Source organism: Schistocerca gregaria, chromosome 6, assembly GCF_023897955.1.
Source record: "Schistocerca gregaria isolate iqSchGreg1 chromosome 6, iqSchGreg1.2, whole genome shotgun sequence".
Taxonomy (NCBI): Eukaryota; Metazoa; Arthropoda; class Insecta; order Orthoptera; family Acrididae; genus Schistocerca; species Schistocerca gregaria.
This window is the reverse complement of record NC_064925.1, coordinates 6,808-24,832: the sequence shown is the minus strand read 5'-3', so window position 1 is coordinate 24,832 and position 18,025 is coordinate 6,808. Positions and strand designations below refer to the sequence as shown.

Here is an 18,025-nt window from a genome sequence, read left to right as displayed (position 1 = left end):
TCAGCACAGAAGATAATAATCCAATATTCAGTACTTCGTTAATATCATCACTGTCACTAACATATTCACGAAATCTGTCACTTCCACCAGTCAGCTTCTTGCTAGAAGATGTCACAGGACTATGGCCGGCCATGTGTTGCCTAGCAGAAGAACGCACTGTTTCAGTAATTGCAGTATCGCAACTTGGTATCAGTGTTAATTTTCTTTTCCCTAAGTTTTTCCTCTTCTTATATACACGGTTACTAAAACATGGCATCGTTACCAGAACAACGCTTTACACAAGAAGTACAATACTACCAACAACAGGCACAACACTGAACTAATTCGAAACGGTAAACAGCAAAGAGACGATGTTCCGCGCTCTTGTTGTTGTTGTTGTTGTTGCGGTCTTCAGTCCTGAGACTGGTTTGATGCAGCTCTCCGTGCTACTCTATCCTGTGCAAGCTTCTTCATCTCCCAGTACCTACTGCAACTTACATCCTTCTGAATCTGCTTAGTGTATTCATCTCTTGGTCTCCCTCTACGATTTTTACCCTCCACGCTGCCCTCCAATGCTAAATTTGTGATCCCCTGATGCCTCAGAACATGTCCTACCAACCGATCCCTTCTTCTGGTCAAGTTGTGCCACAAACTTCTCTTCTCCCCAATCCTATTCAATACTTCCTCATTAGTTATGTGATCTACCCATCTAATCTTCAGCATTCTTCTGTAGCACCACATTTCACACTCTTAGCACTTCATTTGTCACAGAAAACAATGTAGCCAACCCTTGCACACTCGCTGTATGCGTAACATAAGGTGCTGTTTGCGTAACAGGCCGAGAAAATCCCAAGCAGTTCGCCAGGAAGTCACGAGAGGGTGTTAGATGCATTCAGTGGCTGCCCATTTCCTCTGCAGGCGTCGGGGAAAATGGTAATAACTCCACTTCTAGGGCAAGTAGAACAATAATGTAAAAAAAAAATTTGATTTGACCACATCTGGCTTCCCTTAAAAAACTTTTCTCTCTCATATGTCTGTAATTTATAATATCTTTCAAAATGTTCAGCCTTTCTGCATTTGTAAACTTGTTGTAACACTTCCGTTTTGCAGCTGTCTTTGCATGGATCTTTCATTCAACTCCTTGAACATGTACTTGACTGCATGAAACATAGGATTCTCTGCACTAATGTCTGATTTTGGAAACACTGTCCTGGATGTTTTAATATTTTTCTAGCATTACTTGTTCTTGAAGCTGTTCCTTCCATGCTATGTAAATTCTGTTCTTTAAAGAACTGCACATCAGCAATGTCATCTTTGGTTGTTCTTTCCAATGGCTGCAGTTCTACCTCATTATCATCAGCTAGCTGTAATGCTTTAGTTTACTATTTGCTCTCCTTTGTAGCTCTTCATCTGATTCGTCATCAAATAATGGTTGATAGTCTATAATAGAAGGAGAGAGATCATATGGCGAATCCGAATTAAGAATGTCATCAGTGACGAGCAAAATAGGCAAAGTGGCTGTGTCAGGTGGCTTTTCCCTTGTGACATGTAAAGAAACAATGCTAATTACAGAAGAACAGAAATACTTTTTGGTACACTGTCTATTTTAAATTTTAAAAAATTCTTACTACTCAGCTTACTAAGTAAATCTTCTAGCTTACGGTTATCTCATTATTGGCATTTCATATTACAGCAGAGTTGGACTACTCAAGATATCTATTTTAGCACAAAAACACTGCCCGATTTAATATTCACCTTTTGTTCAATCGAGTATTGTATCCAAACAGTAAATCCTGAGAATACCCAGCTGTAAAAATTGAACAGAGCACATCAAGTATGCAAGAGTCACACAGGTAACTCGAAAGTGCAATAAATCGGGTTATCTGATTGTTGTACTAAAGCAGTGATATGTTCTGATCCAAGGAACATCTTTCATTCTCATCCTGATGATCTTGCCTGAAATAGGGATTAGTAAATATTATATGAAAATATGTAACATAATATATTCAATATCTAGTGATCCAAAGAACATTTTATTTTTTCCTGTATTAACTTACGGGCATTAGTATTAAAAACACAGTACCATATTCTACATAGTGTGTTTCCACATAAAAATTACTGTGTGCAACCTATGCCTTCACAAATGGCAATTTAATGCCCTTGCAACTGATGCATAAACAGTAAAAACTGATCAACAATTCACAACAACCAGATAAATCAGTTACACAAAATCTATTGAGAGTACATTTTTGTATTATTTTTCTCACTAGGATTATTATTTTTCTCTTGAATTTTTACCTTCCTCATTCCTTTGCCATATATGTTGTGAGTTGCCTGTATTAAAGTTAAACATTTGTTGCAGGGTTGTCGATTTATTTGTGAGTAATACGTTCAAAGTAGTAGTACTTTTTGTTACGCCACAGTTGCCATTAGGACATGATAGGTTTAGAATCTGCGAACGGGAGAGTAAATGTTTGATGGCAGCAATATTATGGATATTTGTAACGTATTCACATATTGGTGTAGGAATCCTTTCACTGGCGACACAATATCTAGCCACTGCGGGATGTCCCACAGTGAGGTTTATAAACGTTGGGAATCATTTGGTGAAGTGCAATTCTGGGGAGGGAAAAGAGACACGTGACAGAGGCGTTTGAGAAGGGACAACCGTATTTACCCAATTATAAAATGAAGTTTTTATTTCCAATTGGTCATTCAAAAGATAATGGGCCTCATTTTCACAAATTAAGCTACTGCTGCCAACAGATGAAGTTTTGGCTACTGACATGTCTAGATTTATTTTTAAGAACTCTATTGGGTAGGGCATTTTTAAGAACTCTGTCGGGTAGGGCTGGGCAAATTAGACTCGCCTTCAAACAGGTTCAATTTTCCCGATCCGCCATGGTGTTCGATACAGTATCGGTGTTGCTCGATCAATCACATGACATTTGATTCATCGCTGGTGCAATACATAAGCGAGAAACAATAAACTAACCAATATAACAATCTATTGCTCTGCTTAAAATTTGACAATTTTGTTTAACACGGGAGAAAACAGCACCAAATTCTATCATCTCTTGTTATGTTTGAAAACATTTGCAATAGAAGTTCTCAGACGCATATGGAAACCATGTACAAACATAATGCTGCTTTTTAATTGTATTTCAAAGTAAAAATGTTGTCCAAGAAGTGGTACTTTTTTCTGAAACCAGATCAGCATTTTATTTGATTATGAGAGACTAATGATTTACTAAATGGGTTGGAACTAAGAAATTCGTGGGCTGTTCACGTATTAGAATACAGGGTAAAAACGTTACCAGCTTTTAATTAGCTTTAGAACAAGATACCGACTTTCAGACAAAATGAGGAGGGAATGTTATTGAGAATGAAATGTCTAACAAAATAAACTGACCGTAGTACTTGTTGCACGAATAAATAAGAGTGGCACGACCCGTAGTTGGAGATAGAAACACATGTCAGTAGATTGTGGGACGAGAACAAATACGTGAATTATATTGAATTGTGACTGATCTTTTATTAACATATTTGTTGTTACATATTAATTGCACCCCAGAATATATTATTGCAGTCTACGTCTCACAGCTGCTCCAGCTTAGCACTACGAAAAAGTTTGGAGGAGGAACAGTGATATCAGACTGGCTGAGGACAACGAAGTGGGAAGGGGAGTAGTGAGTGAGCAGCAAATTACGGTGTCTTACCAGCCACGGTAATGTATACCGTGTCCTACTGCTTTTCAGGAACAGTTAATATTTAAGCTACAGTTTGATTGAATCCATTTGTAGTCCGAATTGAACCGACAACAAGAGTATGTATTTCTGCAGGTGACGGTAAAAGTTTAGATGAGGGAGGGCCAAGTGTACTTCATGCTGCAATGTTTTCAATGCGCAGCATGACATATGGGAAGGAAAGGGAGGTGGTTAACTGCTGGGCAGACACTGTGTTTATAACCAAGAGACATCAATTTCTCACGTTAGTATAGAAGCGAAATCAAATACGTATTTGGGTAAAACCAGCTGTGTTCTCACGTCCCACCATAATCACATCAACATATTGCAAAAAAAAAAGTCAAATATTTGTCACAATTAAGATATAAATTTCACAACTGTGAAATGAGGATGCTGATGATGGCGAGTGTGATTAAAAATAGTGATACAACAAACAGCCTGCTGCAATTACATCACTGATCAGAGTTTGATGGAAGATGCCTCCCATAGCCAGCGGAGACCCCTGTCAACGCAAGTTCCTAATGAGTTAGGATCTTTGAAGGTAAAAAAAACCAGTGCACAGCCCATTTTGAAACACACATCCTACGGTCCATTAGCGCAACTGACAAGGACAGCCCACTAATACCACAGAGAGGACCTCTATTCTTTAGCACCAGCACCTTCAGCATATTGTTCACAGCTTACTCTACTACATTAAAGACAAGCCCTCCATGAGCACCAGGTAGTTCTTGTCAGTTATAACACCTGGCACACCTGACCCTCTATACACATGCATCCCCAATTTCCATGGTCACACTTCCACCAAGCACGATCTCTCAACTACAAGCCACTCCAAATTCTCCAATTCCTTCTTGGTAACTATTGTTAGTCATGTTCACCTCTAAATGCAAGAAGTTTGAAGGTAACAAAAAAGCCTATAGCACTGTGTTGCCCATTTGAATATCAGTCCCATGTATATTCGTGTATTATCAGGTTCTAAGGTACCCACAAACCTGCTATCTCTTTCAGATACACTGACCTCACAATCTCTAACAATGGCGAAGGAACCACGCATTCACTGCTCTAAAAATCAGCATCTTCCAACAGCCTTTAAGAAGCTTCCATGACCACTACTCAGGAGGGTAACAGTGGAACCACATTCTTCAGCTATCTTCTGTGATGCTCTGAAATAATATTCCCAGACTCTAAAATTGTAATTTCGTTGCCACCCAACCAGAGCAAAGTTGTGCTCTGTTTATGACAATGATGCTTCCATCATCATGTTTCACAGGTCACATCTGTGGATGGACACAAGCATGAGAAGAGCCATATATCCACCACATTTTCCTGCAGTCACCGACATTTCTTAGCCAATCAGAAACCTCTGAAACAAACATTGTCTACCTACTCACTGTAATCAATGCATACTTTTCTATATGAGTATGAAACAACTGACCAGCTGGATAAATGGCCACTACCATACTGTGGCCAAATAATGCAACATCACCTGCAACTTCACAGCCTGTGCCACACGTTTACATGTTCTTTAAATCTCCACTCTTGTTGTCCCCCACAACCACTGAGTTGGAATGCAGGGACAATGAAATAGCACAAAACTGAAAGCATGTGCATCAGCCCAGTCCCAGTAGTGGTGTCTGTCTGAAGTCTTCCACTGAACATTGATCAATTTGGATTGTAAAGCAGATGTACTGATTAATTTTTCCTAAAATTTTAAAATACTCAAAAAATTCAGTTTCTTCTTACATATAAACTAATATATCACAACATCCAATGTCAATTTCGAGTTTTCCATCCATTTCCTGATTTATGCCCACATGTAAATTAGGGATTTTTCTGGCAAAGTCAAAACGTACCAGGCAAACACATCACTTTCAGTAAAATTAACTTTATTTTTAAAAAAGATATACAGGAAAGGGTTGTGGTCCAAATGTTAACTCTAAAAATACTACCACTTACAGTAAAACTTTTATACAACCCTCAAGTTAGTTTGAAAACTATAGTAACTTCATTTACACTTAAACAGAACTAATTTCTTGTTAAATTTTCCACCACAGTTCACAAACCATAACATTAGGCTTTAATACACTGTAGAGGAGCTTCCTGGCAGGTTTCCTGTGTGCAGTTTTTACCTTCAAAACTCATGCCCAAAATGCTATAAAAATTACACTTCACAATTGAAATTTGCCATATTCAAATACACTATACAATTAAAATTCCTTAGACCCCACAATTCATTTATATAATTTATCTTACTTAGCATTAATTATATATTGCTTTCAGTATGGGAATGAGACCATTGTCTACAGACTTTGTACTTTAAATTCTCGTTCACACATTTACACACATCGGCTGCTCGTTTAAGAGCTAACAAACAAAAGAACACAAAAAGATTCCCAGCACATTACAGCCAAAACTGAACCACTATGGAGTATAGGGCTTGCATATACCATAAAAATATACAAACAATGGAAAGCCCAAGATGGAATAACAATAATATGGAAAGGATAGATGCTAATCACCAAGGAGGTGGCACTGAGTCACAGGCAGGCACAATGAACAAGACTGCTAAAATATTCAAACTTCCAGACAAAGACCTTCTCCCTAAATAGAAAACACACATTCACTATGGCCATGTGTATGAGAGACAAATTTGAGTTCGTGTGATTAAGTTTTTTCTGTTTCGTAAGAACTTTGTCCAAAAGCTTGAATACTTTAGCAGTCCTTTCACTGTGCCTCGACACCACCTCTACATGAGCGTAGCAATCTATCTTTTCCATAAAAGTAATATACAATCACACTGTCTCTCAGATTAATTAAAGGCAGCCCGTCTTCATTAAAACAGCCAATTATAATGCAAGTAAAAATATTTTTACACAGTTCAGTGTGGTACACAGATTTCAATTCTAAGATTTTTTCATGTTACTGCAAACGCAAAGAAAATATCCTTTAACAGGTGGCGGGTGTATCGGGTGAGGGGAATACCATGTGATACACACACAAAACGAATAGTTTGAGGAGGACTGTCTCCATATTAACTACAGTTTTTGTATCAACAGACACTTTCAACCAAAGTCCACTAAACAGCAGTAAAGGGCACAACTGGCAACACAGTAAATGAGTCCCTAATTTCAATACAAATTTTAACATTTGCTCCAGGAAAGTTGCAGATAATACTTTATCAAGCAAAAGTATATGTTTAAGAATAATAGGTACCACGATTCCTATTACAAGCTACACGTATTTTGCTAAATGCTATTAGCTAGTTATACAAGCATGTCTCAGATGCAACAAAAACCATTACTAGTCCCTTTTACTGAAAGTCAATTTTAAGAGTTGACTGATAAATTTCAATTTTCACATGCTGAGAAATTGTGAACAAGCTTAATGTATTGGTAATGTGTGCACATCATTAATCTCACTTGAATCTGCACATTTTGAAGATCAGCATAGTGCCCTTAAAAATCTGGAATGCTGTATTTCCATTACCTCTAAAATTAATTTGAACCTTGTATGTAGGCATAGGACGATAAGATAGTTATGCCCACAAAATGCCACTATAAAGGATCAATCTTTCAAGCATCTCACTATCCAATGTCCCTTTATACACATTTGCATGAAACACCAAATCATATCACAGAAAAGTAAGAAGTTACTGGTCACTTGGCATTTCTTTAGTCAAATGTTACTCCTTCACATGAGTTTGTGGGGCAGAAATACACATTACCGGAGTGGATTTTTTTAAAACTGTGTGACATTAAAAGGCATCTTATGAAACACTGCAAAGAGATACATACCCTTGAAGACACCAAAGAAATTTAATTCCTTGCACAATTTTCAAAGTGGCTAATCCATGTTCACTTAAAACTTCGGTGTGGCTTCTAGGACATAAGTAATTTATGGTATGAATTTTATCAGTTTATATTTTACTCAAATATTATTCTTTAAGCCACCCATTAAATTAGCAAGTTACGTAAATAAATTACGAAAGTAATCCTATGGTAAATAAAACCTTACTTGATAAACAGGATAGAAATGAGCTCTCTGAATAGCAGTCTTACTAGCTTCACCTCTCCCTACATGGTGAAAGAGTTAATCGCTATGTAATCATTCCATTAACTGTGCAAGTGATACAGGAACAAGAGAAAAATTGTACTCTATTTACATGGTTATTCAAATGAATTGGCTTACTTACTTTCCCCTCTCCAAAAGTGCCCAATTTTCATGCATTTTTACATAATGAAAATCAGTAAGATTTTTACAATTATAAAGAACAAATCAGATTCAATCATTGCATAAATGAGAACACACTAAATTTACTTAAAAATATTTATTTTCAGTAATCTTCAATATAAAACATATAAAGTAAGAGTAAAATTTCAGACAATCTGCACATTTGAATATCTGTTACACGATTGTGTTTCTCTTTACCAAAAACACAGCACTACAAATGTGATGCATTACTCTAGAACACTTATCAGTCAGACTGTAAAAAGAGTTCTCTTCTTGGAGAAGCTGTAGAAACTGTGATAAAATCTGATGTCACAACGAACAGCCACATCACAATCCTTAAGGCATCCACACATTTTGCAAGTTGGCTTTCAAAATGTCAAGATTTTATGACTCCATATGGCTGCTGGTAATTACTGGAGTAACAAACTACTAGCAGCAACTTGCACACTATTGCTGTGCAGCCGAATCCAACAGCAATCCTAATTTCAAGATGTCATATAAACTGCCACACGATCATCAGAATCAAGTATAAATCAAAGTAAGAATTATTGTAAAAGACATCACAAAAGCTTATTACCATCTTAGCAACCAAATGTGATACAGACATATAAATTGAAATATAAACTGAACAGAAAATATTTATACAATACAGGACTCAAGACTTTGAAACGCCACAAAAGTTAAAATACTGCAAGTATGAGTACCAATATTTACAAATGCAGTCATACCTATTATGGTGGGTTGCACGAAGCTCAAGATGAACTGATCAAAATGAAACACTGTATTAGTGAGACTATAAAAAAATCTCAAAGTATGAAACGTCAAGGTCTGAAGAAACTGACAAGATATAACTTCTCTGGGATATTATGTTAATAATAAGCTTCTAAAATTTATCAGTAAAATGAAAAAGCTTTCACTAATGAAGGTAATCTAAAACTGCTCTTAAAAGTATATGGTTCTATTAATGTAGACTGTTGAAACATTGAAACAAACATGCACACTTCAGTAGACATCTGGACTCATTCCCATGGTATTTCTATTAAAGTTTTTTGGTTTTTTACAACTGCAAGAGATGATTCCTTGTTATTTTATAAACCAAAAAATTAAGTCAAACAACATTCTCTTGATGTGGTCATTTTTATTTAAAATTGCATAGTATTCTGCAAGATGCATGTGAAGTGCAGGTACAATAATCACTAAAACTTGCAGCAGCATATTCTTCATGTAGATATCAACTGAAATAAAACAGAAGACGTTATTAACATCACAGTGCAATTAAATGGAAAAGTAGCAGTGCAAAAGTACCTTTTAGATACTTACTGATTTTACTGTTACTTTAATAAAATCCTTCTTGTGGGCCAGGTCAAAATCTGGATAATGAGCATATACTTGTTTACAAACAGTCTTCATTGTTATTTCTTCGAGGTTAGCTCCTTCCAAAATTTCTTTGACATACGACTTTATCTCTTCATCCTGTACAGACAATTAAAAAATATCATTCGCATACATTACACAAACAAGCAAAAAGGTCTTCAAAAGGCAAAGTACATATGAAACAATTTTAAAATTTTGCTAAAAACGGCAGACTATGTTCAGTCTAGGTAACAATAAAAGACTGCAAAAATTTACTTACTGTGGGTGGTGCTTTTGTCTTTTTTGAGAGGGGTTCATCTTCAGATGAAGACTCGTCATCACTCTTACTAGAGGTTTTCCGTTTTTTAGCTGAAGATTTCTTCTCAGACTTTTTGTTTGGAGTCTTTTTAGCATTCGCTTTCTTGGATGTCTTTTTAGTTTGGCTTCTGCGACCTTTCTTTGATTTTGACTTGGACTAGAAGGAAAAAATAATTTTGAAAATCAGCTTCTAAAAATTAACTACAGAACAAAGTTCAGGTGTATAAATTTAAGAATTATGAAACAAATATTGGTGAAACAAGGACACATCTCTCTCTCTCTCAGAGCAGCAGTGTTCTGTCCCCTCCTAAACTGTTGGACAAAAATTGCAAGTTGTCATAAATCACAAGCCACCCATGCTTATTCTCGCATATTTTTGACAGTTTGGATGTTTCTTTTTTTGTGTGTGTGAAACCAGGTGTCCAGATATATTAACTATTACACCTGTTGGGACTGGTGCTTTGTGATAAGATGATACCCCAACAACCTTCAGTGAAGTGGGATGGCTTCTGTGCCTCATTAATATAGACAGCAGGCTACCACAACAGAGGTATTTCTGGAGGAGCCACATAAACCTGTGGTTCCTGAAGAGGGACAGGGGCAATTCCAGTACCTGCAGAGGGGGGGGGGGGGGGGGGGGTCGTGTGGATGATTCACTGATCTTGGACTTGTAGCACTTAGCCAACAAAGTCTTGCTAGATTGGTACAGCGAAAAGTTGAAAGCAAGGGGATTATTGCTGTTATTTTCCCCACTAGCACTTGCAGCTCTACTGTATTCTGTAGGGTAAAATATTCTGGAGATAAAAGAGTCCCCCATGCAGATCTACAAGGGAATTTCATCATCAGGGAAAACAAAATTAGTATTCTACAGGTTGGAGCATGGAATGTTGGATCCCTTAATCAGGCAGGGAGGTTAGGAATTTAAAAAGAAATGTAACAACAGAAACAATTTTTGACAAAATAAGATGAGTAGATTTTATCAAATTAACACACAGCAAGAGCACACACACATAAACAATTATAATTAAGCAAGGTTTTGCAACCAGTGGCTCCTCCAGACAGAAAGGCTGAAGGAGAAGCTCCTTCAGGCAGAAAGGCTGAAGGAGAAGGGTGAGGGATGAAGGAAAAGGACTGGAGATGTCTAGGAAAAGGGGCAGATTCCGGTAAAGTTAACCAGAACCGCAGGTCAGGGGAGACTTGCCAGACAGGATGAAAAGGACATTGATTTAACACTCATGAAAGAAGATATTATATGCAGAAAAATCTGCACACACCATAAAAAATTTCAAATTGGCTTCAAAATATGTCTTCCCATAATATAATTAGATTTTAAATTGCAGATCATTTCCAAGAGCAGATACTGACTGATCATAATTTACTGATCCTGATCATCAGATTAAAATATAGCCTTAGAAAATTTAACACAAACAACAGAAGGAAGTACAATAAGAGGAATGGGTAGCATCAAGAAATGGAAGTGAACACAGCAGAGTATCAAATACGTCAACAACAAAAACAAAATAAGGGTAATGGAACATGATCCAATTAAATCAGGCGATGTTCAGAGAATTAAAATTAGGAAATAAGACACTAGAAGTAGAAGTGTTTGCTATCTGGCAGCGAAGTAAATGCCTATGGTTAATTAGGAGAGGATTAAAATGCACTGGCAATAGCAACAAAATTACTTTTGAAAAACAAATTCGTTAACACTTTACACTTAAATGCTATGAAGACTTCCCTCAATATTCATCCGAGTTAGCCTTTTATGTAAGTGGTATGTGGACAAACAGTTCAAACAGAAGAGAATGTAAGCCTCTGAAATATTTGGCTACAGAAGATTGCTACAGATTAGATGGGTATATCAAGTAATGAGGTAGTACTGAATAAAACTTGGCAAGAAGAGACTTATCACTGTCTAAAAGAAGGAACCTGTTTAAAGGATACAGTCTCGGGCATCAAATACCAATAAATTTAATAATGGAGAAAAGTGTGGAAGGTCAAAACAGTACAAGCTGACAAATACATCACAAGTTGAAATGAATGTAGATTCAGGAATTACAACACAGACACAGTGAGGCGTGCACAGGACAGACTAGCATGGAATGTTGCATCAAAGTAGTCTAACTCCTCCTTTTGACGAGTACTGAGAAAAGTAAACACTTATGCTGACCACGCTAAACCCAATGACTGGCCTCTTACAGGCCTGGCAATTCCCAGTTTTGTTACCTGGTAAGGCACTGCCTGCAGAATGTTTTTAAGTCCCACTGTGGCACACCATTTTAACTAGTCAAACTGGTGTTTTAGTACACACTCCACTTAGGCATAAACAGAAGCATATCCTCCTGATATTTTGTTTTTATCATCATCATCATCATCATCATCATACGCCCATTGATGTGCAGGTCGCTGAAGTGGCGTCAAATCGAGATACTTGCACCAGGCAAGCGGTCTACCTGACGGGAGGCCCTTGTCACGATATTATTATTATTATTATTATTATTATTATTATTATTATTATTAGTACTATTTCTTTCTTATCTCAGACGTTATGTCTGGTCAAAAGTAGAAAGTGACGCGAACCTTGATCAAGCGTGACTTCCTTTTAACTGAACGGTATATGTTATATAGCATTTAGGAACTTTCGGGTAATTGAACATGTGTATCAATAATTACAGATTTCTGTAGTTGTATATATAAGTTTGGATGTAGCTGTATTGTGTTGATGTACTGGTGGATATTGTGTGGTATGACTCCTGTAGTTGATAGTATAATTGGTATAATGTCATCTTTATCCTGATGCCACATACCCTTGACTTCCTCAGCCAGTTGGATGTAGTTTTCAATTTTTTTTTCCTGTTTTCTTTTGTATATTTGTTGTATTGGGTATGGATATTTCGATTAGTTGTGTTAACTTCTTTTTATTGGTGAGTATGATGTCAGGTTTGATATGTGGTGGTGTTTTATCTGTTATAATGGTTATGTTCCAGTATAATTTGTATTCATCATTCTCCAGTACATTTTGTGGTGCATACTTTTATGTGGGAACGTGTTGTATTATTAGTTTATGTTGCATGGCAAGTTGACGATGTATTATTTTTGCTACATTGTCATGTCTTCTGGTGTATTCTGTATTTGCTAGTATTGTACATCCGCTTGTGATGTGATCTACTGTTTCTATTTGTTGTTTGCAAAGTCTTCATTTATCTGTTGTGGTATTGGGATCTTTAATAACATGCTTCCTGTAATATCTGGTGTTTATTGTTTGAACCAGTATTGCAATCATGAATCCTTCCGTCTCACTGTATATATTGCCTTTTCTTAGCCATGTGTTGGATGCGTCTTGATCGATGTGTGGCTGTGTTAGATGATACGGGTGCTTGCCATGTAGTGTTTTCTTTTTCCAATTTACTTTCTTCATATCTGTTGGATGTTATGTGATCTAAAGGGTTGTAGAAGTGGTTATGAAATTGCAGTGGTGTAGCCGATGTATTTATATGAGTGATTGCTTTGTGTATTTTGCTAATTTCTGCTCGTTCTAGAAAGGATTTTCTTAAATTGTCTACCTGTCCATAATGTAGGTTTTTTATGTCGATAAATCCCCTTCCTCCTTCCTTTCTGCTTAATGTGAATCTTTCTGTTGCTGAATGTATGTGATGAATTCTATATTTGTAGCATTGTGATCGTGTAAGTGTATTGAGTGCTTCTAGGTCTGTGTTACTCCATTTCACTACTCCAAATGAGTAGGTCAATATTGGTATAGCATAAGTATTTATAGCTTTTGTTTTGTTTCTTGCTGTCAATTCTGTTTTCAGTATTTTTGTTAGTCTTTGTCTATATTTTTCTTTTAGTTATTCTTTAATATTTGTATTATCTATTCCTATTTTTTGTCTGTATCCTAGATATTTATAGGCATCTGTTTTTTCCATCGCTTCTATGCAGTTGCTGTGGTTATCCAATATGTAATCATCTTGTTTAGTGTGTTTTCCCTTGACTATGCTATTTTTCTTACATTTGTCTGTTCCAAAAGCCATATTTATATCATTGCTGAATACTTCTGTTATCTTTAGTAATTGGTTGAGTTGTTGATTTGTTGCTGCCAGTAGTTTTAGATCATCCATGTATAGCAAATGTGTGATTTTGTGCGGGTATGTTCCAGTAATATTGTATCCATAATTTATATTATTTAGCATGTTGGATAGTGGGTTCAGAGCAAGGCAGAACCAGAAAGGACTTAATGAGTCTCCTTGGTATATTCCATGCTTAACCTGTATTGGCTGTGATGTGATATTATTTGAATTTGTTTGGATATTAAGTGTGGTTTTCCAATTTTTCATTACTATGTTTAGGAACTGTATCAATTTAGGATCAACTTTGTATATTTCCAATATTTGTAGTAACCATGAGTGGGGTACACCATCAAAAGCTTTTCGGTAATCAATGTATGCGTAGTGTAGCGACCTTTGTTTAGTTTTAGCTTGATATGTTACCTCTGCATCTATTATCAGTTGCTCTTTACATCTTCGTGCTTCTTTGCAACAGCCTTTTTGTTCTTCATTTATAATTTTGTTCTGTGTTGTATGTGTCATTAATTTCTGTGTAATGACTGAAGTTAATATTTTGTATATTGTTGGTAGGCATGTTATGGGGCGGTATTTAGCTGGGTTTGCTGTGTCTGCTTGATCTTTAGGTTTCATATAAGTTATTCCATGTGTAAGTGTATCAGGGAATGTGTATGGGTCTGCAATGTAACTTAAATAATTTAGTTAGATGTGAATGTGTTGAGGTGAACTTCTTTAGTCAGAAATTTGCTATTTTATCTTTTCCAGAGGCTTTCCAATTGTGAGTAGAATTAATTGCTTTGGTGACTTCATGTTTGCAAAATTATCACTTCAGGCATTTGTGGCATCATCTCGTATGTGTGTTTCTGCTTCTATCCATCGCGCATGCCTGTTATGTTGTACCGGGTTTGACCATATGTTGCTCCATAAGTGTTCCATGTCTGTTATGTTTGGTGGATTGTCTATTTTAATGTGTGTGTGTTATCTATTACCTGGTAAAATTTCTTTTGGTTTGTGTTGAATGTTTGGTTTTGTTTCCTTCTATTTTCACTGTTTTTGTATCTTCAAAGTCGTTTGGCCAATGCTTGTAATTTCTGCTTCTTTTCATCTAATTGCTCTATCGCTTCTTGTTGTGAGATTTTACATAACCTTTTTCGTTTTTTGTCTGATATTTCTTTTCTTATAAATTGTGTTAGCTGTCCAATGTCTTTTCTCAGTTTTTCTATTCTGATCTGTAGCCTGTATTGCCATGCTGGTTTTGTGGGTTTTTTCTGTATGTTGGTTGGTTCTGATCTCCGCCTAGTGGGTATATTTAGTGCAGTGAGTGCTCCTATATAAACCAGTAGTTTTAACTCTTCCATAGTTGTGTTTCCATTTATTTTGTTGTGTATGATTGTGTTGATAGTTTTTATTGTTGTTTCGACTTGTGGGTTATTTGGCTGTCTATGCAAGAATGGTCTAATGTCTGTTTTTGTGTCTTTGTATTCTGTATATATCAGCTGAAATTTTTCTTCTATATCTAACATGTGTGTCACTTCGTGTTCTATTTGTACTTGTTCTGGTGGCAGTTTTAAGATTTCATTTTCCTCTGATTGTTTAATTGATGCGTGTTGTTCTTTGTTTGTTTGCTCTGGGATGTGAGAGTCCTTTACTGTATCTTCTTCTTCTTTTTCTTCTTGCACATTATTTTGTTCCAGTATTTGTTGTTTGATGTTTTCTAATTCTGACTGGGGTATCCTGTTATTTTTGATTATTACACAGATCTGATCAGCTAGTCGTCGTCCTGTTAAAAATTTTAATTCTGGGTATCTGGTAATAAATGTTGTGTATACTTGTGATCTGAATCCAGTTGTGTTGGTTCCTAGGTTTGTTGCTTGGTAATAACAGAACATGAGGTGTCTTAACTTCATCTGACCATCTAATCCTCTGTCTTTGTTTTCCTTCTAGAGTGGTTGCAGGAAGCATATCCTGCAAAACATCTCTATTTGGATTTAAATCATTTTCCAGTTGGCTAGCAGTGTTGTTACCATTGTGAGCGAACATAGGGTTCAAGTGTCGTCCCCAACCATGACGGCGCTTGTCCGAGGCTTCTTTAGTTGTGTCCTGAACCAACTAATCACACTAAAGGGGGGTTAGCCCTATTAGTGGTTTGTTCTTTTCGCCGCCTTTTACAACTGGCAGAACATACCGGAGGCCTATTCTTTTCCCGGGCCTCCACGGGGATTACTACTACTACTACTACTACTACTACTACTACCACCACCACCACCACCACCACCACCACCACCACCACCAATAAGGTGGAGGTGATTATCACCAGTCCAAAGACTGGATTCATGCTACTCTCCACATCAAATCACTATCAAGTCTCACTGCTGTGTTTACTGCACCTTACATCCTTGGACCTTGCTTGCTGTAATGAAACACTGATCTCTCTGTAATTTTGATTCTATTTTCTGCTTGCATCAGGATGTTTTCTAGCAACATATTCCTTTCTTTAGTCAAACTTTGGAATAAAGCTTATTTCTCAAACTAAATTCAGTGCCTTTCGTAAGTTACTTTATTTATCAACCTGATATTTAGCACAAACTTCTGTAGCATCACATTTCACAATACTGTATTCTGTATTGTTCACTGTCCACATTTCTCTTGGGTACGAGGCTTCACTATGGAAAACTACCTTTAGAAAAGACTTCCAATTAAATTTATATTCATTGTTAGCAACATCATCTTTCAGAAACTTTGCCATTTGAAGTCTACAATTTGTATCCTCTCTACTTCTCCAATTGTCAGTTATGTTGTAACCCAGACTGCAAAACACTTACCGCTTTCAGTAGTTAATTTCTTAATCACCAGACTGGACTCCATTACATTCCCTTACCCTTATTTTACTTTCACTGATGTTCATCCCAATCTCTTTCCAAGACCTAACCATTCGAGTCAACAAATCTCCCAGAAGTTCTTTGTCTTCTATGAAGCAGGTATACTTTTTCACATAGAACAAAACTGAGCATTCATGATAATCATGTAAGTTCATTTGTCCTTCATTCTATCTCAAGTAGAGACAAAACACTGGTCAGTTACACTCTAATTTATGGCACCACTGCAGATTAATATAATTCTGCATAATTGGTCGTTATTTTCAGTCCTTTACCCAACACCATAAGAGACTACTACTTGTGAATATAACATTTGTCCAAAATTTAATTAAATTGTTTAATTACCTCTGAATCATCACTGCTAGCTTCTTCATCAGGTTCATCTTCCTCATCTTCCTTATCACTTTCATCTTCTTTGTCTGTTGCTTTATCTTCTGATTTCGAAAGATCCTTTTTATCTTCATCCATGTTGTCTTCGCCATCCGATGAATCTTCCTTTAAGTTCTTTCTATGCGCTTTAGCCCTCTTTGAACGTGGTGTTCGTTTCTCTGTTTCATCTTCCGATCTGTAAAATTGAAAATTCGCGATAAGCATGTAACCAAAAAAGGTTCTTGTAATAATATCACTGATGACTTTATTTACCCAGTGGTTCATGTTAACTAGCGACAATACCACTGAAGCCTACATTTTATCAATGTGAGACAGGGAAGGGCACTATCTTGCGAGTTCTAATAGGAATCCAATAATGCCACGAAAGAAAACTACTCCAAGCGAGGCAGCAACTTCGTAAAACTGTGGAGATTTAAATTGGAATGATTGAACTAGGAACAGTTTCAAATTAAAATCCTTTTCAGAAGACAGTACCTAACCACAGTACTGTCTGTTCGGACAAAACAGTGTTTTTTTTTTAAGTGAAGGGCTATACCGGCAGAAGTGTAGCTGTTGGTTGGGACTACCAAGCTTGCCAGGCCTCTGCATGAAACCAGACAAAGAGTGTCTTTCCTTCATCCGGTCCTAATCTCTCGCTTCCTTGTTTTTCAGTCAGGTAAAGATGGAAACCCTGGGAAAGTTGTCTGCCTCAGGGATGGCAACCCAAAATACTGCCCAGTCCTCCATAAAGAGAACTGAATCGTTGGACCAGATCCCAGCACTTGTAAAAAATGTTTTCTCCATTTAAAATCTGTCAAAAGCCTTTAAAAAATAAAAAAGGACTGTACCACAGCTTGAGGAAACTACTATTTATACCAATGTGGAAGAGGCAGGTTTTGAGCACAAAGGAAAGAAGTATTCCAGAAATGAAGGGGGCTGAAGACACTTGTGTCTTCAATAAAATGAAGGTCAAGGTGGAAGGGAAATAAAAACGTGACGGATCACCGAACTGATGGAATTACATTTTCCTGATAACCTGCCTGTCAACCTTATCTTCAACAACAGAAGCTGAAGCAATGAATTAAAATGTGTG

General features: G+C 36.7%; 1 protein-coding gene across 1 annotated transcript; it reads right to left on the bottom strand.

Moving 5' to 3' along the window:
* Positions 1 to 5,594: 5,594 nt before the first annotated feature.
* LOC126278368 (protein DEK-like) lies at positions 5,595 to 17,122 on the bottom strand. The gene is made up of 4 exons (XM_049978437.1): positions 16,909 to 17,122; positions 9,589 to 9,783; positions 9,276 to 9,428; positions 5,595 to 9,190 (listed from the first exon to the last, which is right to left on the bottom strand). The coding sequence occupies exons 1-4, from the start codon at positions 17,029 to 17,031 to the stop codon at positions 9,176 to 9,178; spliced, it is 486 nt and encodes a 161-aa protein (XP_049834394.1). The 5' UTR covers positions 17,032 to 17,122; the 3' UTR covers positions 5,595 to 9,175.
* Positions 17,123 to 18,025: the final 903 nt, after the last annotated feature.